The 27,837-nt window shown below is 47.9% G+C and overlaps 1 protein-coding gene across 4 annotated transcripts; it reads left to right on the plus strand.

Annotated features, from left to right (window-relative positions):
- Nucleotides 1-323: 323 nt before the first annotated feature.
- INTS10 (integrator complex subunit 10) lies at nucleotides 324-27,788 on the plus strand. Of its 4 annotated transcripts, XM_075556579.1 has the most exons (18): nucleotides 324-520; nucleotides 871-938; nucleotides 2,161-2,264; nucleotides 3,009-3,148; nucleotides 6,831-6,912; nucleotides 7,350-7,490; nucleotides 7,905-8,076; nucleotides 8,842-9,011; nucleotides 10,493-10,626; nucleotides 13,942-14,098; nucleotides 14,511-14,593; nucleotides 15,120-15,272; nucleotides 17,387-17,495; nucleotides 18,726-18,805; nucleotides 21,055-21,217; nucleotides 22,389-22,482; nucleotides 25,439-25,516; nucleotides 27,382-27,788. In XM_075556579.1, exons 1-18 carry the CDS (start codon nucleotides 392-394, stop codon nucleotides 27,536-27,538), a joined length of 2,214 nt encoding a protein of 737 aa, XP_075412694.1. In that variant the 5' UTR covers nucleotides 324-391; the 3' UTR covers nucleotides 27,539-27,788. The 4 variants fall into 4 exon arrangements, with proteins under 4 accessions (XP_075412694.1, XP_075412691.1, XP_075412692.1 ...); XM_075556576.1 differs by lacking the exon at nucleotides 25,439-25,516 and having other exon boundaries at nucleotides 325-520; XM_075556578.1 differs by lacking the exons at nucleotides 324-520; nucleotides 871-938; nucleotides 25,439-25,516 and adding an exon at nucleotides 950-968.
- Nucleotides 27,789-27,837: the final 49 nt, after the last annotated feature.

Here is a 27,837-nt window from a genome sequence, read left to right on the forward strand (position 1 = left end):
CAGCCGGAGACATCCACGCCCCGCGCCCCGCGCCCTCGTGCCAGCGACTCCTAAAACTGCAGAACACAAAGTGGCTGATGGGGCCAGGCAAGCGAGCAATTTGTTTTTTCCTCCCGCGCATGCTCAAAGGCTCGACTCGCGTCACGCTAAAGCCCCGAGAGAACCAATCCACTTCTCCGCATTTTAGCGATGACCGGGAAGCGTTGGTTTAAAAGCCAGAGGCTTGGCGGCGCCAGAGAGCCGACGGGAGGAAGCTGCTCGCAAATCCCGGAAAAAAAACAACCGTCCCGATCCGTCTGAACTCGGACATGCGCAGTAGCTCCGCCTGCGGCGGCGTTCGCGAGCCGGAAGGTCAGGCGGCTGGAGGCCCGAGCGCCCCGTCTCCTGGGTCATGTCCGCCCAGGGCGACTGCGACTTTTTGGTCCAGCGAGCCCGGGAGCTGGTGCAGCAGGACCTGTGGGCGGCCAAGGCGTGGCTGATCACGGCCCGCAGCCTCTACCCGGCCGACTTTAACATCCAGGTGAGGCCCGGGCCGCTGCGGGGCCTGCAGCCCGGGCCGCCCTCTCGTCCCCCGCGCCGTTCCCAGGGCGCCCCCCCCGCAAGGCCGACCCCTGGCGCCCGCGCACCCGGCCGGCGGTCGGGCCTGTTGGGGTTCCTGAGGGGGGAGGGTCGTTATCCGGCCCCGGGAAAAGCGCCGCTCGCTCGCTCCCTCGCTCATTCATTCCTCACGGCAGCCGTTGGTCCGCCCGGCGACTTTCTGGCGCGGGGCGCCGTGCTCGTGGGCCCGGCGGGGTGGCGGGGCGCCCGGGGCACCCCGGGGTGGCGGCGTCGCGGGCGGCAGGTGACGCCGGCCGGCTGTGTGTGTTGCAGTATGAGATGTACACCATCGAGCGGAACGCCGAGCGCACGGCCACCGCCGGGAGGCTGCTCTACGACATGTGAGTGGGGACGCCGCACGTCGCCGCGAGGTTTGGTGTCTGCGCCTGAACTTAGACGTGGGGCCGCTAACCCCAGGGTCGGCGGTTCAAGCCCGCCAGCCCCCGGACGGGAGACAGATGAGGCTGTCAGCTCCCGTGCAAGGGTCCAGCCTTGTAGTTGGAGGGGGGGTGTCGCTGTGAACCCACTAGACGGCAGGAGGTTTGCGTTTGGGGGTTGGTGGCCTTGAGCGTTAGGAAAGAGGTCTGGACCTCTGATTCCCAAAGCTGACCTGAAGGCACTGGGTTTGCTTTGGGGTTTGTACGCACTGCCGGGAGTCGATCCCCACTTACAGCGACCCTGTAGGACAGAGTACAACTGCCCTCCCCCCCCCCATAGGTCTTAGGGAGCAGGCAACTGCATCTTATTCTCAGAGTGGTAAGCATTCTGCTTAGCGGCTGGTTTATCCACTGCCACGACTCCTCCGCTTTAATATGAGTCCTCATCCGTGTTAGTGTGTAGACCAACACTAACATGTTGGCATGTAGACTATTCTTTTGCAAGTATTCGCTTAACTGCTCGCGAACTGATGGACATTGAAGTAGTTTCCAATTACTTGAAATTATGTTCAGAATACAGTAAGCAGCCTCGTGCCGATGTGCATGTTTTGGTTGACTAGATGCACAGACAATCGGTTTTCATAGGGAGAGGATGTACACATTTAAAAATTTGATGCTGTCAAACTGCTTTTCAGAAAATAATATTCCTGAGTTTATATTTCTCCTATCAGTGTATAGGTGTGACCGTTTTCCAACCTCCTTGGGTATTATCAGTCTTTTAAAATTATCATCAGTGTAATAGGAGAAAGTAGTATCTGTGCTTCTTATTTTTAATTTGCGTTAATTGTATTACTAATAATGTTGAGCATCTTTTCAAATGTTACCATTGACTATAAGTGGGGTTGTTGGGGTTTTTTTTTTTAATCCTTTGCCTTTGCTTATTTTTTTCCATTGGGGCAGTTTTATTTGTCTTGTTGAGTCTTAGAAACTCTTTATATATTATAGTTATTTAATTTTCACATATAAAAACATTAGTGGGTTTTCTTAGCTACTTGGTTTTATTTTTGTATCTTTATTTTGGTTTGTTTTGGCACAATTAAGTATTCATTGGGGGGGAAGTAATTTCTTTTTATGATACTATATTGAATTCTAACATTTTAATTTGGTGCATTCATTTTAAAAATAGGTTTGTGAATTTCCCAGACCAGCCGGTGGTGTGGAGAGAAATCAGCATTATTACATCAGCTTTAAGGAATGATTCACAAGATAAACAAACTCAATTTTTAAGAAGTAAGAATAGAGTGACAACTTACTTATAAATTACCATTCCTGGAAAACCAAATTACTTAGACTAATATCACCGAAAAGTGGCATCTGTGCTATCAGTACCCATGTAAATGTTCTGTTCTTGGCAACAAATCTTTACAATGCGTTCCTTAGAACCCTTTCAGCTTCTTTAAAGGATGTGGATTGTTCAGTGGGCCCAGGTAACTGAATATGTTTTTAATAGGTTTTACAGTAATCAGGAAGCATCTATAGACTAGGCATATCTCCACAAAACAGGAAATAAACTTGTATTACCTTTTTATTTTCTTCCCTTTTGTTACCTTTTGACATTCCTCTTTAATTCTGGACTCAGTGTTAATTATGACCTCATTCTGCTCTTGCTATAGCTGCTCCAAGTTTTCAAATTCTGGATTAAACAAAAAACAGCAGATGGTTTTTGTCACTTCCACTTAAACAAGAGTCTGCTCTTGATCTGAACTTGCACTGGTGGGCATGACCCATCAAATGCATCACTCTTGTCTTCTGTGTCTGATAAGGTCTCCACCTGTTTTGTGGTCATTCAGCAAACGTCTAATGTCAAGTACTGTCTGACCAAAAGCCTGCGGGTATGAGTGAAAGGCAACAACGTAATTCTTCAGTGGTGCCGACTGCCCTCTCCGTGATCATCCCACACTTCTACTTTTGCTTCAGTACTTCTTTCCTTTCCATCTCCCCAAAACTTTTAAAAATGAACTGTGTCATGTACAGGTTTATTTGAAACTCTTCCTGGTCGTGTCCAGTGTGAAATGCTACTGAAGGTCACGGAACAATGCTTCAACACGTTGGAGCGATCAGAAATGTTGCTTCTGCTTTTGAGGCGCTTCCCTGAAACCGTGGTGCAGCATGGGGTAAGCTCGGTCCTTCCCTTTTCTTTACGAGAAACCCTGGTGGAGCATGAGCAGGTTTCTCGTGTGGGTCGTCTCAGCCGAACATCTCTGAAGCAGAGGTTGTGGGACATAGAGGGTGAGGCTGAGGTGCAGGCGAGGAACCGTGGTTCGTGAAGCTGAAAGGATATCACTGTTAGCACACTCCACTTTTCCATTCGGCTGCCTGGGTAGTGGGCAGATGGTGTCACTAGAAAGTGCAGGGAAAGGACGTGCTTGGTCAATGGTGCAGCATATAAAACGGTGCACACACAACTGAACTTACAGTGTAGGTACATAAGTATCAGATCTATATATTATATGTGGACATATATAGATGTATTATATATGAGGTTCTGTAACTAGGCTTAGGCTGCTAACCACAAGATGGGTGGTTCAAAGTCACCAGCCACTCCAAGGGAGAAAGATGAGGCTGTCTGTTCCCATAAAGATTGACAGCCTGGCAGGGAGGAGGCGAGCCAGTCAGGGTGCTGCATGGCAGCGATGAAACATACAACTGTCCTCTGGTTCCTAAATGCGTCCCCCGACCCCACTATTATGATCCCAATTCTGCCTTACAAATCCGGCTAGACCAGAGGATGTGCACTGGCACAGGTAGGAACTGGAGACACAGGGAATCAGGACCAGTGGTGAGAGTGGTGATACTGGAGGGTAGGGTGGAAAGGGGGAACCAGTTAAAAGGATCTACATATAACCTCTTCTCTGGAGGATGGACAACAGAAAAGTGGGTAAAGGGAGACGTCGGACAGTGTAAGATATGACAAAATAATAATAACTTATAAATTATCAAGGGTTCATGAGGAAGAGGGGAATGAGAATTATAGCAACAAATGTATAAGTGTGCTTGACACAACGGATATATGATGGATTGTGATAAGCGTTGTACAATCCCCCAATAAAATGATTTAAAAAAAATAGATTTACAACCTGGAAAATCCTGAATAGGGTCATTATGATTCAGAATCGACTTGGTGGTGGTTTGGGGTTTTTTGTTTGTTTTTGGTTATATGCCTGTGAGTATATTTATATGCCAACTATGCATCCATGCATATTCATACATAAAATAAAGCACATGGGGCCCACAAACACAGATACTTCTTAAACTTAACCAGCTACCTTGAGGGATTGCTTTATGGGATCTGAAAGCTCAGGACCATAGTCTCTTGAGACAACTCAGTTAGTTGGCTTAATATAGTGCATAGAGTTTATGCATCATAACTTAATGACAAGCATCATGGTATTGAAGGCTTGGGAGCAGTCATCTAATTTAGGGCTACTGATCTGTAAGCCTTCAAAGTTTAAAAGAGGAAGAAGGAAACCAAAACCTCAGCGAAGAAACTAGTCTGTAAGACTAATAGTCTGCACACACATCATGACATCCTCTACCCGAAGACAGGGACTAGATGGGGTCCAGCTTGGTCAGAAACCTAGACCCTGACCATATGAGAATTGGGGAACACAACTCTAATTCTTGAAAAGTCCAGACTTCCTGGACCAGAAGACTGCCGGAGACGATTACCCCAAGATAAGCTTTAAACCTTGGACCCAAACTATTCTGTGAGGTCATGTTCTAGCTCAGTGACAGAGCGCCTCCTAGAGCAGTCTTCCATGTGAGACCCGAGATTTACTCAGATGCACAGACAAGGCGGCAAAGGGCAGGCAAACTAGACTAGTGGACAGGGAACACCAGAAAGGAATCGTGCAAAAGTGGAAAAACTACGAAAAAGGTTACCCGTGTCCCTGAAAAACATTGTGGAGAAATTATTACATGGGAACCCGATTTGCTGTGTAAACTCTCACCCCAAAACATAATAAAATACTTGATTTACAAAAAGACATTATTGCCAGTACTAAGAAAACAATCCAGAAATATTGGCAGTGCTGCTTACTTGCAATTTGGAAAGATAAAAACAACTCTTGCTCCATCGTGTATATGAATTATGTACTTAGTCCATCATGCTTATTCAGTTCAGTGTGCGCCAGTTTGTAGTTGAAAGGCATGTTTTTCATGTGCCTTCCTTGAGGCCCTTGGTTTTTCTCTGTTCCTCTCACCCTTGTATCTGTAATGTTAGGTTCCATTGACAGACATTGGTCAAGTGCTGGGTGTTTCCTGCTACCCTCTCCCAGGCCCATGAGGTAGATGATCCCACTTTATACATGAGGAGATGGATTGTGGTTGTTAAGGATGTTCAGTGGCTTCCTATAGCCAGTAAGAGGAAAAGTCAGGATCCTAGTCATTAACTCTTCCTTGTTTTAATTTTTGAGTGAAAGTTTTCCATTCGTTAATGTATACACATTTTATCTTGTAATCCCCTCAGTGTAACAGTACCCTTTCCACTTCCTCTCTGTATGTCGTGTTTCCGTTTGTCGCTCCTTCCTGCCTTGCTGAGCTTTGTTTTGAGCAGATGCTGCCCTTTGGGTCTGGCATGGTTCATTGCACACTGGTAATATTATTCACTTTGGTTAAAGCACTCAGCTGTTAACCAAAAGGTGAGCACTTTGGGCCCACTAGCCTCTCCTTGGGATAAAGGTTTGGCCCTGTGCTTCGGTAAAGGTTCACAGCATTGGAAGCCCTGTGGGCCGTTCTGCTCTCTGCTGGAGGGTAACTGTGTCACAATCCACCAATGGCAGTGGGTGTGGGTTTGGGTTTATTGTTGAGCTGAGAGTTGACCCCTGGCGTGAGTTTAGTTCCAGGTATGAAGGATATCCAAGGGCCAAGTTTTCAGGAGTCCCTTTACTCTCTGTAGGACCAGTAATTCTGCTTTTTTATTTTAACTTTTTAAATATTGGCACCTAATTCACATGTCATACAATTCAGTAGTTCAATCATTTATTCATATCATGAGGACTTGTCCAATCATTAAGTTTGGTCTTTTTTTGTTTGTTTTGGTTATATATTCCACTTCCCCCCCCCCCATCAGTCTATCACTTTCTAACACGATCCTGATGAGATCGGTCATCTAGTTCTGGTTTCTGGGTGGTGAAGGCAGGCCGGCGTTCACGCGGTCCACAGGCCTTTGGGCTGATTGCCTCCTTGAGTCTTTTGGTTTTCTTCCCTCGCCTTTGCTCCCAAAGCTAAGGCCTGTAGTTGCGTCTTCGATGGCCACTGGCAGGCTTTTAACCCCCAGTTGCGACTCAGCATCGATTGTCCTTGTGAACTATGTCGCATCAGTTGTCCTAGATGTTTTCCAGATGTTTTCCTGGGTCACTAAGCCCAGTGAGTCCTTCCCTCAAGGTGTTTGTGTGGGGGGAAGATATTATCCGAATTTTGCCCCTCTGTGTGCTCTATGATTTCCTGGGATATACTTACAGCAAATACAAATGTATATGCAGAAATATCCTCTGCTAAAACCCTGGTGGCATGGTGTTAAATGGGCTGCTAACCTTGCGTTGCTGTAGACGGGTTCTGGAAGGGTGAGTTTGCTGGTTTCGAGGAGACCGCGAGGGCAAGTATTCAGGTAAACGTGGAAGTCCCTCCTGTGCTGCGTTGATGATGCTTTTTCACTTTATAGTTTTTTAAATGAGGATGTTGAGTTTCTTGGGGGAATTTGAATATGCAACTATGTGATTACTATAAAACTACTGTGTAATTCTGGCAGCTTAAACTTCCACACACATCTAATTGGTTAATCTCATTTTGAAATAGGTTGGCCTTGGGGAGGCTTTATTAGAGGCTGAAACTATTGAAGAGCAAGAATCTCCTGTTAACTGCTTTAGAAAATTATTTGGTAAGAAAGCTTGCATTTACAGAAAGTAAAGGATCTCTTCATAGTGTTGAAGGTTGTTTTACCATCCAAAGTGCATTTTAAACAATTTCTAAAATCATGTGATGTAATACTTGATAACTCTGAAAATATATGTGTGTGTAACCAGATATGGAGTTGTAACACATAATTAGAAACATTTGCCCTACCACCCAATTCAAGAACGAGAGCCTATTTGTGTTAGTTAGGAAGTGAATTGATTAGTGCACCCCCTCCTCGACTCCTTTCACTGGCCCCTCTGCCCAGCAGTTTTTAAATTAGTGCCATCAATTTTGGGGGGGTTTCCCCCAAAAGATATTTTTTGATATTACATTGAATGAACGCTAAAATAAATCTTTTCTGGCAGTATTTTAGGGTAGGCAGACAGCCTAATCATTTGTCATTTTCTTCCATTCTTCCAGTGTGTGATGTACTTCCTCTAATAATTAATAACCATGATGTCCGATTACCTGCCAACTTATTGTATAAGTACTTAAATAAAGCAGCGGAATTCTATATCAATTACATCACAAGGTCTACTCAGTTAGAAAATCAGCATCAAGGTAAGTGTGGATATTCTGAAATTTTCGTTAACAAACATCAGTATAATCGAACATTTGGAAATTCCTCATCATTGTGATCATCTTCCTCTGGATGCACGCCAGTTATTGGTGTTTCTAACATACGGTGCCTAGACAGTGTTGCTGCAGCTCGGGAATGAGATTTTGCCGCAACCGATTCAACACTTCAATGGAAGTCCTCTACCCTGCGGAGCTGTGCCCCGCATGCCACAGCTCAGGTTCACTTCCTCACACCGATGGGCAGTTGGGCACCCTTGAACAAAACATGCAACTTGTTGGGATTCTGTGCTCTTGTCTTTTGAATGGGGAATCTCACATGCCTTCTTATTAAGTACTGCGTAAAGAGAAAGACTGATGTTGATTTGTGGGCTGCTTTTTTCCCCTCTCACATCACAGGAACCCAAGACACGTCGGATTTAATGTCGCCTAACAAACGGGGCTCTCAGAAGTATGTCATAGAAGGCCTCAATGAAAAGTCATCCCAGATCGTGGACCCTTGGGAGAGACTGTTTAAGATTTTGCACGTGGTTGGGATGAGATGTGAATGGCAGATGGATAAAGGAAGACGGTAAAGAAACGGTTCTTTTCTAACATTGCCTATCACATTTTTGGATTGCATAATCTCAGAATCCTTGTTTGGGGGTGGTGTGGAATAACATATGCCCCTGGGCAGACTCTATTTGTGCTTGCTATTTGCACAAAGGACATTGAAGTGATTTTTCACTCTATCATGATTCCTAACTCAAGTATGAACTCTTCTGATAAAGGTTATAACATTGTATCATGATTACCTTAATTCAAAAACCATAGTCACTGCTGCTGCATTGATGCTGACTCATGGGGACCCTAGTGGGCAGAAAGAAGCGCCTCTGTGAGTTTCTGAGACTGTCACTCTCCGGGAGTGAAAGCCCTGTCTTTTTCCTGAGCAGCGGTTGGTGGTTTCACACTGCTAACCTTGTGGCTAGCAGGGTTCCTCATTCAGCAGGGGACATTTGCCGCTCATATGCAGACGAGGAAGCACCGTGAGGTACACCTGGTTAATGGACCCAGAAGGCTGCTGGTTCTAAGACACGCCGAGGCCTGGCGAGTGGCTTCTGAAAGACCATCGCTTGAAGCCCCGTGGGGCACAGTTCCACTCTGACACACAGGGGTCTCCGTGAGGTGAACCCACTCACTGGCAACTGGTAGGAGACAAGAAAGAATTTGACATGCCAAGAGCCCCGCCACCCCTGAATAATGGTTCGGTTGGTGATGGTGTTTAGCAGAGCTTTTTGAGAGCTTTTGGTGGCGTGCCTAGAGCCACTGACTAAGCTGTACCGACTTCATCTTTCAGGAGCTATGGTGATATTCTGCATAGAATGAAGGATCTCTGCAGATACATGAACAACTTTGATAACGAAGCGCATGCAAAATATAAAAACCAAGTGGTGTTCTCCACGATGCTGGTCTTCTTTAAGAACGCGTTCCAGTATGTGAGCAGCATACAGCCATCTCTCTTCCAAGGTGGGTCTGGGGATTTTAGTGGCACCCAGATCGTAAAGGTAGCCTCAGTGGGGAGAATGAGGAGGATTTACATATTTATTTTAATCATTGCTCTCGGATTCAACTAACTACAGACTGGTGTCAGAGTTTTATTTTTCAGTTGTTGGTAGTTTTTATGTAAGTACATTTGCATTAAAAAATTTTGTATCAAAGTGTTAGGTTTCTGGGATGGTATACCTCGGATTTTGCTTCCCAACGCTGAAATAATTCATGCAGCAGAATCACTTTTATAAATTCAAGTGCCTTTTTTGAAGGAAAGGAAAATTTCAGGTATTACAGTCTCAAAAAGTATACCCTATTTCTGAAAAGCATTCTAGGCCGCATAACCGGGCTGTGGGAAAGTTCACAACTGAAAATGGTCCCTTCATGGAGCGTGGAAAAACGTGTGGACAGAATGTCAAAACTGCACACGGACCCAAGAGCAGGAGATTCCCGGAGAGGGAAAGGGCCGCACGTGGGCTTGCAGGCCACACCTGAATAAGAGAGAGCGGCCGAGGCCCACTCTTAGCCCCCTGCGGCATTGCGGTTATTGACCCATCTTATTGGCTGAGTTTAACCACACCTGTGTCATGTCATGTGCTTAGCATTGTGTGTGTGGACCCAAATTTAGCGTCACCAGCACCTAAGTGGCCTTAGTCTAAGCATGCTGTTTTAGTGGCTAAGTTCAGGTACACCTGAATGGTATAATATTGCTGATGCGTATGGTGGGTGTGCCCAGGTTGGCTAGGGTCTGAGCAGGCCGTTCTGGGTTTTCCCATAGGTGTCTAATAAGTGTGCCTGATTTCTTTCCAGCCCCTTTACTATGGCCCTGCTGGCTGATTCCTGCTCGGCCGGAATCCGGGAAGACAAGCCCTCTGTGTTCCTAATCTAGCGACCTGTCAAAAGTGTGTGAAATGAGATGCAGATATTAAATACCCCTGCTTTGCTGAAAGTAACAGACAGCAAAACATTAGAGTAGATTCCACAAAGATACCACAATAAACCAAAAAAAGTATATACATGCTCTAGAAAGCTTGCCAATTTTAAAGGGTGGAAATAGTCAAAATCCTTTTAGTATAGCAGTTCATATTTTTGTAAATTGCCTTTTAGCCTTTCATATGTTTAGATTTTTTTAATTTGTAGCCATAATATACTTGTACGTACAATTTTATTGTCTTTTTTTCCTTTGGGTAATTTAATGATTCATAATCATTCTAAAATATTTTCAGCTATTTAAGAACAAATCCAAAGAAAGAAATAGCTTTTGTAATCCAGCAACTAAAAATTGCTGTAGACCCTTACAGTGTTTTTCTTTAAACGCACATGGCTTGGTTATTTCCCTTACTGAGATCAAAGGAAACGATTTTGATGACTCATTTTTAAGTGGCGGTTTAGTAAACGATGTACTATATTGTCTCTCTTGCTTCATTTGAAAACATTTGGTTTCACCACCCCTTCTCCAGGTCCGAATGCCTCAAGCCAAATTCCACTGGTTCTCCTTGAGGATGTCTCGAATGCGTTTGGTGATGTAGAGGTTGATCGCAATAAGCACATCCATAAAAAGAGGAAACTAGCCGAAGGGAGAGAAAAAACCATGGTAATCCTTTCAGACGTAATTATCCAAAGATGGTGACTCTGGAGGTGAAATGATGAGGTTGGGTTTTGTGGCTGTGTGTCTCTCTGGGGTGCTCGTCTGACGGTAATGTCCCCTGGGCGGGGGGGGGGGGGACACTTGGCATTCTGGGGCGTGTTGGTGTGATGGTCGCCGCCTGGCTGGGAAAGGGAGACCAGCGCACTGTTTCTAAAAGCCCCACAGAGCACACACAGAACGGCTCTTGGGCCGAAGAAGCAGTGATGCCCAGGTCTAGATACCCTGACCCTGACCTAATAGGCCTGACGGCCTCAGACTCAGAACTCTTGAGCTGATGCCAACTCCTTGTGACCCTTTGTGGCCCTGTGAGTTTCTGAAACTAACTCTGAATGGGAGCAGAAAGCCCCGTCTATTTGTGTGGAGCGGCTAGTGGTTTTGAACTGCTAATCTTATACTTACCAACCCAGTGCATAACCACCATGCCACCAAGCCAATTGGCATTTTTACTGATTAGCTCAATTACATTTAAAACTCCAAATGCAAGTTTTAAATAAAATGCACTGGGACCCACCCCCCAAGCCAAACACAGTGGTGGATACAGACCACGAAATGCAAAGCACCGAGGTGCCCAGGGTAGAAAGTCAGTACAGCCCCTGGGAAGATGCAGCATAGGACACCAGGCTTGGAGGACGTACATGGCGTTGTCAGTTGAAATTGGGAGAGAGACTTCGCCCAGAAGAAATGCTTGCACAAAGCTGCAACAGGCCAGATAACATCAAGCCCTGTCCCACTGTGGTAGTGTGTTGTAACCTTCTCATGTGAGCAGGCAGCAAGCCTGTGCAAGACAGTGATGCTCAGACTTGTGTGTTTGAAGCAGAGGGACCCTTTCTTGCAGTAAAATCTGTAGTGAAGACCCGGTGTGACATGAAAGCACAGGTGCTCTAGTTCTGGAGCAGGCAAACGTCTTCTCATCTTCTCAAGGGCCAGATGGTGAATGTTTTGGCTGTGCTGGCCATCCAGTGTCCTTTGCAAGTACTCCACCGTGCTGTGAAAGGAAAGACAGCCCAAACAGTCCACAGCCGGTGATGTGGCCATGTTGCAGGAAAGCCTTCTAAAAAGAGAACTAGGTGTGGCCCACACACATGCCAGCGTCTGCTCTCATTGACAGGCCCTGGCTATGCGGGAGCCTCTTCTCCTCTTGAGCCCCGGCAGTCATGGTACTGGCCTGGGGTAACAGTTAGAAATGTGCCTTCATCAGATGCAATTGAGGCCACTGTATTAGGACGAATTGGAACTGGGAAAGCACGGCAATTCTGATTATTTCCAAGGTTGTTATTATGACCCCTGTTGGTGAATAGTGTAAATTAATGCCTCCTAATCCAGGAAAAAGGAGACCTGGTGGCACAGTGTTGAAAGCACTTTGCTGTCAACCAAAAGGTTGGTGGTTCGAATTCACCAGCTACACAAGAAAAAGCTGAGTCAGTGTGCTTCCATAAAGATTTTCATCCTTGCAGAACTATTGAGCAATTCTACTCCGCCCTATAGGGTGGCTGTGCGTGGATCTTAACCCAAAGAAGTACATGGACGCAAAATTCTGCAGATCATCTCAGGCATCATAGATGCTCTGATACCTAGCCTTGCACTCCAGGCTAAGAACTCTGTACTAATTTGCTCTCTCCTGGTTACCCCATCTGCCCTTTCCCCCCTTCCTCGTGTTCCAAGATGGGGCTAACTGCAGCGTGGCTGGTAAGCTTGAACTGTCAACCAACCTGTTTTAGCAACCCAACACATAACCCAGTGCACTGCACCACCAAGACACCCATAACTTGATGGCACAGCCGTCTGTTCTTGATTCAGACCTGTCCTGTGCTCCTCTCGTGGGCTCTGTTCCCATACTCTGACCCACCAACCACTTTGCTCTACACTGTAAAGAGGTCTTTTACAGCAGATTTACCCGATGCAGTATGTCATTTGCCCTTGCCTGCTGCTTCCATGAACTCTGGACACAAGCCAAGTGAAATCCTTGCCAACGTCAGTCTTTTCTCCGAGTGTCCTGGCGGGGTCTATGGGCCCCTTTACCCCGAGTCGGAATCCTTCCCGAAGGCTGCGGTCCTTGGTCTTCATCAGCAAGTGCTTCCAAGTGCTCACCTTCGGCAAGCAACGTTGTGTTGTCTGCGAATGGCAGGTTGTTCCTTAGCCTTCCTCCAGTGCTGATGCGGAACGCTTCAAACAGCCCCGCTTCTTGAACGATTGCCGCGGGCATGCCCGGCAAATCCCCTAAGCGTGGCGGAAGGACACAACCCTGATGGCACACCTTCCTGATTTTGTACGATTTTGCTGCTCCCTTGCTCTGTTCATAATTTCTGTGTTGGTCTGCGTGGGCGAATTGAGGCCCAGTGGTAGAGTCCTGACCTCCTACACTGGAGATCCCGGTTGAGCCTCAGCCAGTGTTCCTCGTGGGCAGCCACCGCCTGCCCTGCCCAAATGATCCCGGGGCTGGCACAGGGAGGATGCAGCCAGCAGCCCAGCAGCAGCCTCTGGCTCCCCTGATGCTACTTTGCACGAGGAGCGGGACAGGTAGAGCTCATTATGCTACATGGAGGACATGCCGAGAGAGGTGAGCACAGTGTAGTTCCTGAGTGGACACCCTGCATTGATGGGAACAGGGCTGGAAAGCGGGAATAGCACTGGAAAGAGGTGGTGAGCAGTGAACAGGGCAAGCCAGACTTTCCTCGGACATTATTGCGTCAGGAGCACCTGAGCCTTTAAATGTATGAATACCATTATCTGGATGCAAAATGAACACTAGCAGAGGCCACAAAACGTTAACATAAAAACATAACATGCTACCTAAACTATCTCTCCGTGTCTGATGGGAACTTTTAAATGCCTGGCTTTGCTCTTGGAATTTGTTATCAGGAAAAAAGGTAACTGCTTTTTCTAAAGATAAAAACCGAATGTGGGGGTTTGCACACCCGGGAGTGGACTGTCACCAAGCCGTGCGCTTCACCACCATTACAGCGGCATATGGACGCTCTGCATGATGCTCACGGGACAGGGGACATGAAAGTTCCTGGGCCTTTCCCCACACTTTCGGAAGACCCCGCCCTTGTGTATAGACCTTGCCACAATAATTCCTTTAAGTGATGAGTGAAAGGATGGAACATTTATATTAATTTTCAAAGCTCACTTGCTAAATTCAGACATTCAGACTAATAGCTCCTGGTGTTACCCATCAGCATTGGCAGCAATGAATGGGGAGCTTCTCCGTGGGTGAGTGTGTGCAGCTTTGAGTTGATCGTGCGGTTCATCTTCTTCCAGCACAGCTCAGACGATGAAGAAGGCCCGGCCAAAGGAAGGAGCCGTCACATTGTGGTCAGTAAAGCCGAACTGGCTAACTCCGTTGAAGTGCTCGAGAGCTTTAAGTCGGCCAGGGAGAGCTGGGAGCTGCTCTGCTCGCTAGAGTGCCTGGACAAGGGTGAGAGCCCCTGTCTGTACTCGCGCCGTTGCTTCTTTTCTACAGTCATTGCTCTTGAAACATGGCTGATGGAGTGGCTTGTCGTGGTTCACACGAATTATGGAATCAGGATGCTTAAGCAGTTATTAGTAAACAATGACTGGCACGTGGTCCCTCGTCAGCAGTGGTGCCCCATGAAAACATTGTTTTGAATAACTACATTGCATAACTGACAAGTCTTGTGTTCTAACTCCACTTTCTAATTGAAATTCTAGACTATCGTGTTAGCAATCCAAGTGTAAAATTACTGTGCATTTCTGTAGTACTGATTTTCTCTGTTACAGTTCTTTTCCCGGTTTGCTTCCCCACCCCCACCCCTTTCTGCTTCTGTGTTACATGCCTTTGGTAAATTTGTTTTTGACTTCTCACTCAGAATTTACAAGAATTTGTTTGGCCTGGAAGACAGATACTTGGCTTTGGTTACGAATCTTCCTCACTGACATGATCATCTACCAGGTAACGCGGTGGGTCTCCGGAGCGGTGCCAGCGGCACCAGGCGGGGTGTGCTGTGGTCCCTCTGTGGACGCGCCATCTCCACGGAGCTTCCAGAATGACAGGGCTGGACCTTCTTTTGTCAGTTTTGGTTTGCCCAGCCACACCCCTCTGTAAGATGCTCTCGTTATTCAATGAAAGATGAATACCTCTTGCTCTTCGTCCTCTCCTGTGGTGGAGTTCCTCTGCCCTGCTGACCTGTCCTGGAGCTACTTCTGACAGAGCGAGGAGCTAGCTCACGGGGTGTGTCCCACCTCTGTTGCTGAACTGGACAGCTTGCTGCTTGCTTCTTAGAAGAAAAGTTGTGTTCATAGTAAAGAATTCCTAAAGGAGCGGCATGCCTAAAATGTATTCTTATCAACAGACTTGTTTTAATAGTTAAGCGTCTGGTTAGAGGGTCTGAACCTCCCTCAAGCTTCACCCAAGTCAGGTGACCCCGCAGCGGGTTAACTGGTTGTGTTCTCCCCCTCCTTGGCTCGTGTCTTTCCAGGGGCAATATAAAAAAGCCGTCGCCAGCCTGCATCACTTAGCAGCTCTCCAGGGAGCTCTTCCTCAGCCACAGATGCCTGGACAGGGGACTCTGGAACACCAGCGAGCTCTCATCCAGCTCGCCACCTGCCACTTTGCTCTCGGGGAATACAGAGTACGTACGTGCGTGGCCTGGGCTGGCTGCTCTTCCTGCAGCGGGTTTGTCATTCAGGACAGGTTAACGTGAAGGGGGAGCTGTCTCCTTGGGTCTCCTAATTCACTAATCCCACTGCTCATCTACTTAGCCTCGCGCCTACTGACGACCGACCGGCATGGTTTGGTTTCACCCTGTTCTCTCTGTCCTGTGGTCTCGCCGAAATGAGGCTTCCGCGCTTTTCAAATTTCCTCGTCAACACCGTTTTGTCAGAGGATGGCCTTTTGAACTTTCTTGTCTGTGATCCCTTTAGAGTGGAATCCAGATTTTCTAGTACTTCGAAAGAAGAGGTCATGCCGCAGTGAGGAATGGGGAAGGATTTGCACTTGGCTTACCTCAGACTCCCCCCCCCTTATAAATGAGGGCACTCCCTCAGAGCAGGGTTATACAGGGTCTGTTTCCACCACGAGATTGTGAGCCCCTCCTGCTACGGGTGGGAGCGTGATACAGGTGCCAAGCCCCACAGGTGGTTTAGCATGTATACTTCATAGACATTTGAAAGCCACCAAAGTAATCTCATGAACTTAAGTATGCATGGGTACTCGTGTGTGTGCATTTAAAGCCACAACTTCATGCATGAACTGATTTCTTTTTCTCATCTGTGTGATGTTGATTATGATTAAAACCCTTAAACTAAGTTGTTTCCACTTGAACCTTGAAGTGGGATTCGTGTTTTCTGTGATGACCTTCAATGGAGAGTCAGTGCGATATGTGCATTTACAATCAGAAAGACTTTTCCACTTCATCTTTCACTAACATAATTAATGAGATGCCTTGTAAGTTCAAATTTCACCTAAGTCCTTCTGAGAATTTAGAAGAGCCTATCTCCACACCCACACAGAGCTACAGAGATCGTGTCGGCTCAGCCCCTCCCAGGACATGCCGGCTCTTTCACACCCATTGCAGGGGACGGGTGGTAAATTCTGATTGAATGACTCAAGGCAGACCCATTGTGGTTAAGGGCTTCAGTTCACTACCTCTGCACTGCCCACGATCCAGGATTAGATAGCTCTCCAGGAGGAGTGCCTCTCCTAATTACCCCTGAACCTCCAGTTGCCTGTCTTCAGCTCTGACTCAACCTAGCCAGGTGTGGGTTTCTTTTGTTTCTAAACCCTCAGACGTAAAACTTTCAAGTCATGGTTTCTTTTTCTAGCAATTCAATTATTAACTCCTTCAAACTAAACAGTGCCTTTTAGGATCTCTACTGTCCCAGTAAGTTCCAGGAGAGAGGTGTACTCAGAAGGTCGTGGTGACCGTTTTAGGAATTCCAACAGGTCATCTTGATAAGCTTCTCAAAGGATGCAAGATGGTCACAGGAATTTCTTAGGAAGGAGTTTTAAGAAATGGAAAACTGCATTGGTAAGAAAGAGATCAGGAAAATGGTACCAGGAAATTTTTCCATCACAACGCTGCATGCACGCATTCCTCAAGGGTAGCAAGAAGTGTCCGGGGCATCGAATGCTGTTAGGCCACCGAGCCGCATCTCCCAGCTCTCCTCTTGCTCCTTCGGACTTGTTTTTGTCCCCCAAAGACAAGGACATTTCGAAGGAACGCGATCCGAGTTCCTCAGGGAAAGGCGTGCTCCCCATGGAAGTGTGCAGGAAGGAGTCTGGCAGAGGGTTGGAGTGACAGAAACACTGCCTTCAGAAATGCAGACCGGTGTTCTCAACCTTCCTCATGTCATGACCCTCTCACACAGTTCGTGTTGTGACCGCCCAACCATAGCATTATTGTTGTTGCGACTTCATCACTGTCATTTTGCTACTGTGATGAATCGGGCGACCCCTGTGAAAGGGTCATTCAACCCCCAAAGGGGTCGCGACCGGCAAGTTGAGAACCACTGACATAGACCTAAGATGGAGAATATGCCAAGAAACAGAAGGGCCATATTTAAATACTTCTGTTTAATCGAGGTTTCTTCCATGATTTTAAAGCCATACTTTTTGACTTGTGTTGAAGAAGAGCTACTGAGCTCTGTGTTGCCCAGTATTTCTGTGGCATTTCATTGATGAATACATTACAGTGCTATCTTTGGTCTGATTCCGTTCCAAATGTCGTCGGTCTGTTTTCTTTAGATGATGTGTGAAGAGGTCCTTGATCTGATGTGCTACATGGTACTTCCTGTCCAGGAGGGAGGCAAGTCACAGGAGGGACCAGCAAAAGTAAAGCCCAAATTTAGAAAAGGTACAGTGACAAGGTTTATTTTTATTTTATAAAAACTGGTCTAGGACCCAAGATAAGATAATGTAGTTCCAGATAAGATAATGCTGTTAAGATTTTTGCAAAGTGTAATAAATTTTATTTTTAAACTCATCCCCATGTCAAGTGTTTTCTTTAGCTCTAATATTATAAGAAGCTGTCTATCTGTGTTTCTTCTGAAATTCTCTTTATTTCTCACGCTTGTAATTGCTTTGAAGATTATCTGTGAACTCTCTTTCTTGCCTTGAACAATTCTTGGGAAAGTTGCAGATTAGTAAATTAAAAGATAACTGTTAGCCAGTTTGAGCTTCACCTCAAGTTGCACGCTGCTTGAAAAGCTATGTAAGTTTATAGTTCGAAATGTTTATGTAAGAAAGAAGGAAGGATTGCTGTCACTATTTTAAATTTTCACCTTAAAAGTTAAGAGAAGAAAAGACACAAGGCAGGAAGTGAAGATGAGCAGAAATTAATAAAACACAAAAGAGGGGAAATTGATAAAACTGAAAGTTGGTTCTAAGGAAAGATGAATAGACGAAAGGCCGGTCACGGAGTCCATGCAGACAGCCGTCAACGGGCATGCAGAAGGCCTGTCCCTCGGTCACGTCCGCGCACATCTGAAACAGGGCCCAGAGTGAAAGAGCATGTCTCAAGGGGCCACATACAGGATGCCACTCTTCACAGAGTCACTGGGAACAGGCAGCCGGCCTCTGGGGTGCTCAAGGGTCCGCGCTGCCGTGGTACGGGTTTGCAGGGTGCCAACCAGTGATGCTGAGCCATGGCTACTTCTAGAGAGCGGCGGGGAACTGACAGTCCATGTTTAAAGGTGGATCAGAATGTTGACATTTTGTAAAGCAGCAGGGTGAACACACTGGTGTTTATAATACTCTCTGTGTTAGTGGTTCTCAACCTTCCCAATGCCACAACCCCCAACCATAAAATTATTTTCAATGCCACTTCATAACTATAATTTTGGTACTGTTATGAATCGGGCAACCACTGTGAAAGGGTCGTTCGACAGCCCCCCAGGGGTCACGACCCACAGGTTGAGAACCACTGCTTTATATCATTTCCTGTATACTTAAAATAATTTATAATGGAGCACATTCAAAAAAGTTTAAGGTAGAAGATTTATAAATAGAATTCAGAGACCATCAAACATTTGCTTTTCAGAGCTGTTTCCTTGATGGTAACACCCGTTTTGTGGACTCTTGTTAGGTTCAGATCTGAAGCTCCTGCCTTGCACCAGTAAGGCCCTCATGCCCTACTGCCTGCGTCTCATGCTAGCTTGTTTTAAGGTAAGCTCCGCGTGGCGTCGTCTGAACTTTTTTTAACTTGAAATGACATTCTGGTCATCCTGGATGACATGAGCTAAGCCCTAGAGTGGAAGGTTAGTGTGCTTGAAGGGCAGCAGGCCGGCGCAGCGGGGAAGCACACTGGTTGGAACTGATCCATGCTCACCTTGTGCTCAGACCCCAGACAGACCCACTGCCTCAGAGTGGACTCCACGCTGTTCTAGCCAAAGATAGGCAGAAAATGATCCCCGGCCTTAAGAAGTTTACTACTGATAGTGTGGCAAAAAAGGCAAATGCCTGGCCCAAGTATGACCGAGTACATATTTTATGAGTTAGCAGCCCCCAGTGAGAAGCTAGTTGCCCTTTGGTGTGTGAGTGTGCTGAGAGTGAAGAAGTCTCCACGCGCTTGCTGAGCAGGAGTGTGCCTCGACACGACCCACACGTTCTTGTGACTGCACTGATGCTCACGGCAGCAGGAGCCTCCAAAGGGGACCAGCCGGAGTAGTCAAGGGTCCCCGTGTCACTTGTAGTCGCAGTCCAGCCCCGTGCAAACAGCAGTCAGGGAATCAATTGACATACTGCGTTGGGTTGAAAAGCGAAGGTGTCGCCTGAAAGAGTAGGTGCACCTGAGCCAGGCCCGGGGTTTTAGTCACCTCGTTGGCATGTGGGAGCTGGGCAGTCCATAGGGTGACTGGTGAAGAACTGATACCTTTGAATTACAATGTTTGCTGTGGGTGAAGACTATTGAGGGTGACCATGGGTTACAGAAGCACAAGCATCTGTTTAGGAAGAAGTACAGCCAGAATGCTCTTTAGAAGCGAATGGCTAGACTTTGTGTCACATACTTTGTGCATGTTATCAGGAGGGACCAGGCCCCGGGGAAGGACATGCCTGGTACAGTGGAGGGGCCACAGAGAAGAGGAAGACCCTCGGGAAGATGGAGGGGCGGTGACTGTCACAGTGGGCTCGCTGCAGTCGCTGTGAGGACTGCCCCGCAGCAGGCAGTGTGTGGTTCTGTCGTAAACAGGGTCGCTGAGCTGGAGCCGACCGGAGGGCGCCTAATAGCAGCAACACATTTACGCTCGTTTTGAAATGACTGACCCGAGCCCTGGACCCAAACCCCTGCCAGCAAGTAGATTCCAACCCCGAGGGACTCAGTAGGACAGACTCCCACCCCCTTGTTAGCAGCCACCCCACTTAGCCACGGTGCCACCTGAACCAGCCACAGGGGTGCGCACAGATGCTCCATCACAGTCACCCTAACTGCACTTGTCAGTTTTAAATCCTTGCGGATGTCAAGCCTTTTCCTGAACTAAAGCCACACCCACTGTCGTTCATTTTGTGCCCAGCGCTTAGGGACCCAGCAGGCAGAGTCGAACTGCCCCCGGGGGTTCTCAGGCTTTTTGTTAGCAGCTGTGCGCTTTCACCACTGTTCCACCAGGGCTGGCTTCCTACGCCGAAGGCGAAAGAAGAACCAGATGCACCTGGTTCAACCTACTTACAGTTCGGCTCAAAGACACGCTTAAAAACGGAGCTCGGGAGCTCGGTGGGGAGAGCCTTTTCAGCACTGTGACCCACAAAGGCCCACCAGAGTCGAGAAAGTTTTAAGACACATTGAACGAGCATCACGCTGCTGGGCTACCAAGAGGGAACCTTACGGCAGAGGCACCAAACCTGTGGGCCTGCACTTTAATGCTGTCGTTCTCAAGCTGAACTCTCGTGACCAGCTCTCGGGACAGTGGAAACCATTGGAAGTATGGTGCTCGGCTTACCTGCCCATTGGAAACATAAAGCCCTTCGGCTGTTTGTCCAGTGCCCACTGCAGCCTCTTGCTGTCTTGTTGCTCCGTGCCTTCCTTCCTCCCTCAGCCCACGTCCGGGTCAGACCCTTTCCTCCTACCTGACCTTTTGTTCACCCCAGCCCCATCTGCCCCCATAGAAGAAAGCTCCAAGGACTTCTCCCCGTTATGCAGGACCTGCTTAAGTGTCCTTAACCCTCACTGTAACATTCAGCACCTGCAGGCCCACCCATGCATTTCCAACTTCCACCAACAGTCTCCGCTGCAGGCCCCGCCAGCAGCCTCCTTCCCAGCCCTGAGGGGTCTGGAAGCTCCCTTCACTGGGCGCCCTCCCCACGTGCTTCTCTCCCTACTCTGATGACTTGTTATCACGCCGTTTCAGACAGCAGCTTGGCTCCCCACCCCTAGAATGGAAAATTCCCTCACGATGTCCTTGTCTTTCTGTGCCTTGCAGCTCAGAGCGTTCATGGACAACAGGGATGACATGGCACTGGGACATGTGATCGTCTTGCTTCAGCACGAATGGCCACGGGGTGAAAACCTCTTCTTGAAAGCTGTCAACAAGATTTGCCAACAAGGAAATTTCCAATATGAGAATTTCTTTAACTACGTGACAAGTATCCTTTTTTTCTTGTTCAGATCTCGGGTCGTCTGTAGTTTTAGAATGACTACGTGGTACCTGATTTTCAAAAAAGGAGGAGCCATTTAGGTAGAAATCATCCTTTGGGCATTTACTCACTCCTTCCCCATCAGCCCTTGTGGAGAATGAAGGAGTACAGTCAAAGCTGAGGCTGCAGCAGCGTGGCTTGTGGAAGTCCTAAAAAGGCTTCAAAAAGCACTTCAAGGACTCAGGAATCCTAACCACCTCGTTCCCTTTGCTCTATCCCGCTGAATTCTAAGCAGGGACCCTGGTTCCCCGAGTGATGGCCTCCAGGTTCCTGGCAGGCCCGGGGTGGCTGGGATAGCATGGACTGAACTGGTTCATTAGCCTTCATCTGTCTGAGGGGTGCCTGCCCGTGCCTTAGCTGTCAGGGGCCACCGAATACCCACCAGAGCTTTATGTCACGCTGTGTACCAGGGGAAGACCGCGGAGTTGAACGCTACTCATCGCTGTGGGATGCATAGCCATCATTTATCTGTATGATTTCTGAGTTGCCAGCAATCTGCTAGCCTGGAGCAAATACCCCGGACAAAAGTTCTTTTTCCCTTATGGAGCGACCTTTGAAATACTGGTGACATAGCTTCCAGCTTCACAGCGCTACCCAAGCCAGCATCGTGTGAGAAGTTGGGAGGACAAAGAAGTTTCGGAAGTCTGTATGGGAATGTGTCCACACCATATTTTATATAAAATTTGGGGAGTTCATAGGAGCCTCTGTCCCTGAGGCATCTAAGCATACTTTCACGCTAGATATAAAGAAATAACCACTTTATTTTTATAAATTATATAGTCTATAAACTCAATCTCTTATTTCGTTTCTTATTAAGGAAGCAAAAGATTTTCATCATGACTGTGTAGAATGTTTGTTTCTTGTACCTACCAGGGAAACAGGCTGTCTTGATGTCCTGTACCCTGGCAGATCTAATGTCGGGTACTGTGTTTGTGAAGCACCTTATTCGGTGTAAGCATCCTAGCTTTGGAATTAGACAGGCCTGAGTTCAAATACGAACACAAAATGTCAGCTGGCTAGTGGTGGGCCAGTGACTCAGATGCTCTGAGGCTCTATTTCCTCGTCTGAGAGAACAGAGGTCCCATGGTTTCACCTGTGGTTAGCCTGACTCCGCCTACAGATATCGACATGCTGGAGGAGCTCGCCTACCTAAGAACGCAGGAAGGTGGGAGAATCCATCTGGAATTACTACCTAATCAAGGGATGCTGATCAAGTAAGCAGACTCTCCTTTTTTGTTCTTGCTGAGCGCTCCCCTGTGTGCGTCGGAATACAGTCCGGCACCTTCCCAGAGCTTAATGAGGAGTCCGATGTGGTCCCTGCTTCGGAGAGTAGATTTGCCTCTTGGGCCCTTTTGAGAAAAGACTTGCATGTCCTTACCTACGTGTCTCTGTCCCTTTTCCAGCTTGTCACTAGCCAGCAGCTTCATTCACCGTATCTTTTCCTTTCTCAAACTTAGATACTGATTGTGTAAGTTCCTGATGGACACAGAGTGCTTTTAATGAAGAAATGCTATTCTCCATTGTATTGGATTAGGCGAATTCATTAGGAGCAGCTGGTTTTGACGTATAGGCTGTATGTGTGTTCAGCGATTGAGTTGAGGGCCTCCTAAGCATTCTTCATCGCGATCATAGCACTGAGTGAGACCGCCAGGTCGTGGCTGCCTTCCAGAAACGGTGGTGGGAGGGCTCTGCCTCAGTCCGTGCTGCCCACAGCCACCTGGTGCTACCCAAATCCCATCTTGGGCTGATGGGAAAACCAAGTTAGTGACCATTTATGATTTTTAAATAGTTCATAAATCTTGCTTCTCTCCTTTGAAATGCGTTAGTTTGGATAAGGTATCCTTTCTGCTGTAAATGCCGCGTGTAGTTTTATTTTCATATTTCTCCTTTGCTTCCTGCATTCTCAGTGTGTCTATGGGTCAATATTAAGTCACTGCAAGAGAGTGATCCCTGAGTTAGAACGTCCCTCAATTAAAGGGGGAATGGAGTCTTCAGTTGTTGGAGGTAAAAATCCACGTCTGGCTCCATCTAGGTAGAATCCTGGAAATGCTGAGAGAGAGGAGAGTAACTATTTATTCTGGGTTCTGTAATGTTAGCAATTTGATACAGAGCCAACAAAAACAGAGGCGCCCAGGCAGCACTGTGGTTAAGTGCTCAGCTGTTGACCAAAAGGTTGGCAGTTCGAACCCACCAGCAGCCAGTCTGCAGGCGAAAGCTGTGCCCGTTTGCTCCCATAGCGTCACTGCCTTGGAAACCAGCGGGGGCCGTTCTGCTCTGCTTTGTAGGGTTGCTGTGAGTTGGAGGTGATTCAGGAGCACCCAGCTTGGTTTAACAGGTTTATCTGCAAGAGTCTTACAGAATCCATTCTGGGGAAAAACCCGGAAAGATTAGGTCGGGTTTTGTTCTTCATCTTGCGAATGCAATGGTATATTCTAAACATTCCAAATAAAAGAACAGATTCTCTATTTTGAAAAAAATTAAAAACGAAACTTTAGGTTGCTTAAGTACACTCATCTTCCCCTATGCACACACTGCTCCAAGATGGTGGACAAAATCAAAAAGAAGATAAGCACATAAATCAGAAACCTTCTTACCAGGCTTTGGGTGAAAGCTGGAGTAGCTTTTTAGTTTATTCCCACTGACACTCCCCATTTGCACTCTCGTTACTGAGACAGCCATGTGAGAACCCAACCGTTCCCTCTTGGGATTAAACCTACCCATGATGCTCACTGCACTAAGGTAGCGTTTAACCGTTGTGGGAACCATGACCTTCACTGTACTCAACTATGTTTTACCAGTTTTTGTTCAACCGAATAGCTACATGGATACACACAAACAAGGCATTAAAGCCCAGGGGTGTCGGACACCCAGATAGCAGCACTATAGAGGGTGCCTGGAGTGAGGAAGGGATCCACATCATACACGCCTAAGCTTATAAGGGGTGATTCCATGCGCCTCTACCTCGATCAAGTATTCCTTCATTTCTGCTAACTGCCCACTCAGCTCACTGCAGTCGAGTCAATACTGACTCATAGCAACCCCAAAGGCCAGGGTAGAACTGCCCTGTGAGTTTCTGAAACTCCGTAACTGTTTGGGAGTAGAAAGCCCGGTCTTTCTCCTGAGGAGCAGCTGATGGTTTTGAACTGCCCACCTTCCAGGTCATACCAGAGCTCCTCAACAGGAGACCAGTAAGCCTCTCAGGAAACTTTCCCTGTCGTTGGCAAAGATGGGGATTCTTACCCCGTGAGCTACCCTGTAAGAACGTGCTCAGTCTTTGCTGTGAGTCCCAAAGCTCATTCGAAGCCTGCACCCCACGTTCCGTGGGCCTGCGCTGTAGAAGTGCAGAACACAACACTGAGGGCCCCTGCTGCCCAGCCCGGAAACAGGGTGAGCCCTCGATCGCTACAAGGCCAGTGACAAGTGTGGCAATAGAGCGGTGCTCCTGCGCTGCTCTTAGCTAGGTAGTCTCTTAGCTGCACAGACGGATGACGGTGGAAGGCAAAGCCTGGCGCAGGTTGTCAACAGAGGGGTAATTCATAATGTTGTATGAGGTGACGGCCCTGCTGGCTGCCGAGCCCGTGTGCCTACAGAAGCCCACAGAGCCCAGGCTCCCAGCGCTTTCCCCCCCCCTCTTCCTCGTCTCCTTTTTGTTTTCTTTTGTTTTGTCTTGAAATAGCCTCAACCTCCTAATACTTTGCCCAATCCCAGCAACCTCTCTGTGTCCACTATAAACTCCGCCAACCCAGTGGTTCCTTTGGAAGGACCTCAGCAGCCACAGACAGTGACAGAAAGTCACCAGGTACTTACTGTGCTGGGATTGGTGGAGAGCGGAGGAGGCTGGATTTGAACACGTCTCCGCCAGTGTTAACCCTTTTTCCTTCTGCCATTCAGTTTCATTTCACCAGCCTCTCTCCTCACGGGTACTTTTTATACCCAATCTCCAGTGGGCTGAGCTCTGGGACCTCTGGCCGGGCGGCCACGGCGGGGCAATGAGAGGGCTTGCTTGCTTCTCCGGCCTCTTCAGAAAGCCAGCCGCAGCCAGTGCTTGGTGGAGGTTCGAGCGTTCTGTAGAGCCGGCTTCCGGTCTCCTGCATTGTCTGTGCAGTTGTTTTGCAGTGCAGGGTGAGTCGGTGTGGGTGTTTGAATGCTGCTGTCTGCTGTTTCTTAAAGGCCTTCTAGCCCTCCCATGGGGTTGCTGCAGCAGGGAATCTTACCTGTGCTTCAGCCCAGCATACAGACTGCTGACAGGTACCAAGTGGCCAACACCTGCTCATCGTGTGCCGTCTGTCCACATGTTTTACTGCCCATGGTTCCAGCTCTCTGTTACTCAGTGCCCTTCTCCATGCCTTGTTTGTTTTTTAATTTGTTCTGCATCCCTTGGCAAACCATCTGGGTGTAATACTGTAACATTTCTTATTTTTTTCCATAAGTTGCCAATGTGTTTGTGTTCGATTTAAAAATCATTATGGATCTGGAAAAATTTTTTTAAAGTGATGTAAAACTGTACTAGGTTTAAGTGGACATTAGATTCAGGGCTAAACTCTGGTTCTCTTGATCAAACCTCAGGCCTCCCGTCATAAATACTTCAGGACACTGAGGCATATGTTTACGCTGAGATTCTCATATGCGTGTTCAGGGTTGCTTCTCGGGTCTTCCCTAAGGGTTAGCCAGTCCTATTCAGCACTGACACCATTTGCTTTCAGAACTCGCCTTTCTGAATCGAAAATACCTGATAGGTTTGCTTTCATTTGCTTCATCCAAAGTTACCAGAGTGGGGGAGGCCCAGGTGGAAATGTACTATTGAAGCAGCATCAGTCAGCAAGTTGCAGCATTTTAGATTCTAACTAGCATGTTCCTTGAGCTCAGTGCCTCAAATACCTCCAGGGAGTTGTAGTCCAGGACCCAGAAGAGAAGCCCCCACCCCTCCCGGACAGCACAGAGGGGTGTGCGTCTATTCCCCACAGCATCCACGTCCAGGCCGCCCTGACACCAGCTCCTCAGTTCTGAGCCCGTCAGCCGGACTGGACCGAAAAAGCCCACCACCCCACCCCCTCCGGACACTGAAGAAGGTCCCAGCGTCTTCACTCATCCAAGCCTGGGATTGGGTGGTTTATTTTTCATTTGTTGCATTTCAACTTTATACTTGGACTCTTGCTAAACTTTTTTTTTTAATGTATAGTACTACACTTTGGAAAACATTCTCAAGTTTGATTTGGCAGTTTTAGTTTGCCCAAGGGAGCATGAACTTAAAGCCAGTGTCACGGTGTCAGTGAGGCAGCAGGCTGGGGAGTGGAGCTGACAGGTCCCCTCCGTCTGTCTGCCAAACAAAACACAGTGAACTTTGCTAGATTTTTGATATCTTAAGATTTCTGGGGTTTCAGTTGTCATTATTTCCTTTTCTAAAGGTCAACTTTGGGGACGTCACCCAAGCACTGTTAGTGCCCGCCGATGTCCAGGTCTCCTCCTGGCACTGGAGCCAGACTGGACCCTCCCGCCAGTAGGTCCTGACAGGCCCCGACTGCACTGGCCCCCCACTTGTGCCAGACTCTCCTCTTGGGCACACACCCCGCCGCCCCTGCTTTTTCCAGAGGGCGTTGAGCCCAGATGGGCTCAGCACTGGCAGGGGCTGCCCCGTTCTGACATCCTGGGGAGATGTGCTGGTAGCCCTGCCAGCCTGGCAGAAGGCCCTCCCTCCTCTCCCAGAGCAACCTTGGGGCCCTCATGGACGCCCCTGGTTGTGAGGGGCTCACTCTGGCCTCCCTCCCCCGCTGCTGCTTCTGGAGAGCCAGTGACCAGGCTGGACGGGGGGCTTGCGGGTTTGGGGGCAGGGGACCCCTCATCCCAGAGCCCCAGGACTGCAGGTGTCAGCAGAAGGGCTGGGCAGCACCAGAGCCGAAAGAATTCAGCAAGCAAGCAGGTAGTGAGTGTTTTCCCCAAAACCTAGAGGCGGACAGTAGCCATTCAGAGTTGAAAGTGCTCTGGATTTCCGTTTCTCAGGAGGGAGTTGGTGAGGGCTTCTTCTTGCCGTGTCAGACCGTCCTCACTAGACGGTGTCTTCCAGTCCGGAGCCGGCGCTGACCCCATCTCGTCTGTTTCTCTGTCGCTGACCGCAGGCACCACACGGTCACCCGAGGCATCACCAAAGGCGTGAAGGAGGACTTCCGCCTGGCCATGGAGCGCCAGGTGTCCCGCTGCGGGGAGAACTTGATGGTGGTCCTGCACAGGTTCTGCATCAATGAGAAGATCTTGCTCCTGCAGATTCTGGCCTGACGGCAGACACGGCCCTGCCCTGCCCTGCCCGGGAGCCTGCTCGGGCCCTGGGCTTTTGGCTGGCACGCAGCAGTGTCACTCCACTGTTACTGCTCTTAAAACCAGGAAAACTGTCCGAGCTCTGACTCATTCTTCGCTCACACGTCGTTCCCAAGAGTTGGAGAAGCAGTTTCTATTTTTAAGAGTCATTTTTTATAATTTTTGTAAACAAAGTAACCTGTTTGTAAATAAAAATCACCTTAAAAACCTGGATTTTAAGCAATTGTTTTCATTGTATTCGTGTTGTTTTTTGTTTAGTT

This window comes from Tenrec ecaudatus, chromosome 8 (assembly GCF_050624435.1).
Source record: "Tenrec ecaudatus isolate mTenEca1 chromosome 8, mTenEca1.hap1, whole genome shotgun sequence".
Classification (NCBI taxonomy): domain Eukaryota; kingdom Metazoa; phylum Chordata; class Mammalia; order Afrosoricida; family Tenrecidae; genus Tenrec; species Tenrec ecaudatus.

Coding starts and splice junctions, on each gene's coding strand:
- INTS10 (XM_075556579.1), top strand. CDS start 392: ATGTCCGCCCAGGGCGACTGCGACTTTTTGGTCCAGCGAGCCCGGGAG. Junction 939..2,160: donor GGGAGGCTGCTCTACGACAT/GTGAGTGGGGAC, acceptor TTTTAAAAATAG/GTTTGTGAATTTCCCAGACC. Junction 8,077..8,841: donor CAGATGGATAAAGGAAGACG/GTAAAGAAACGG, acceptor TTCATCTTTCAG/GAGCTATGGTGATATTCTGC.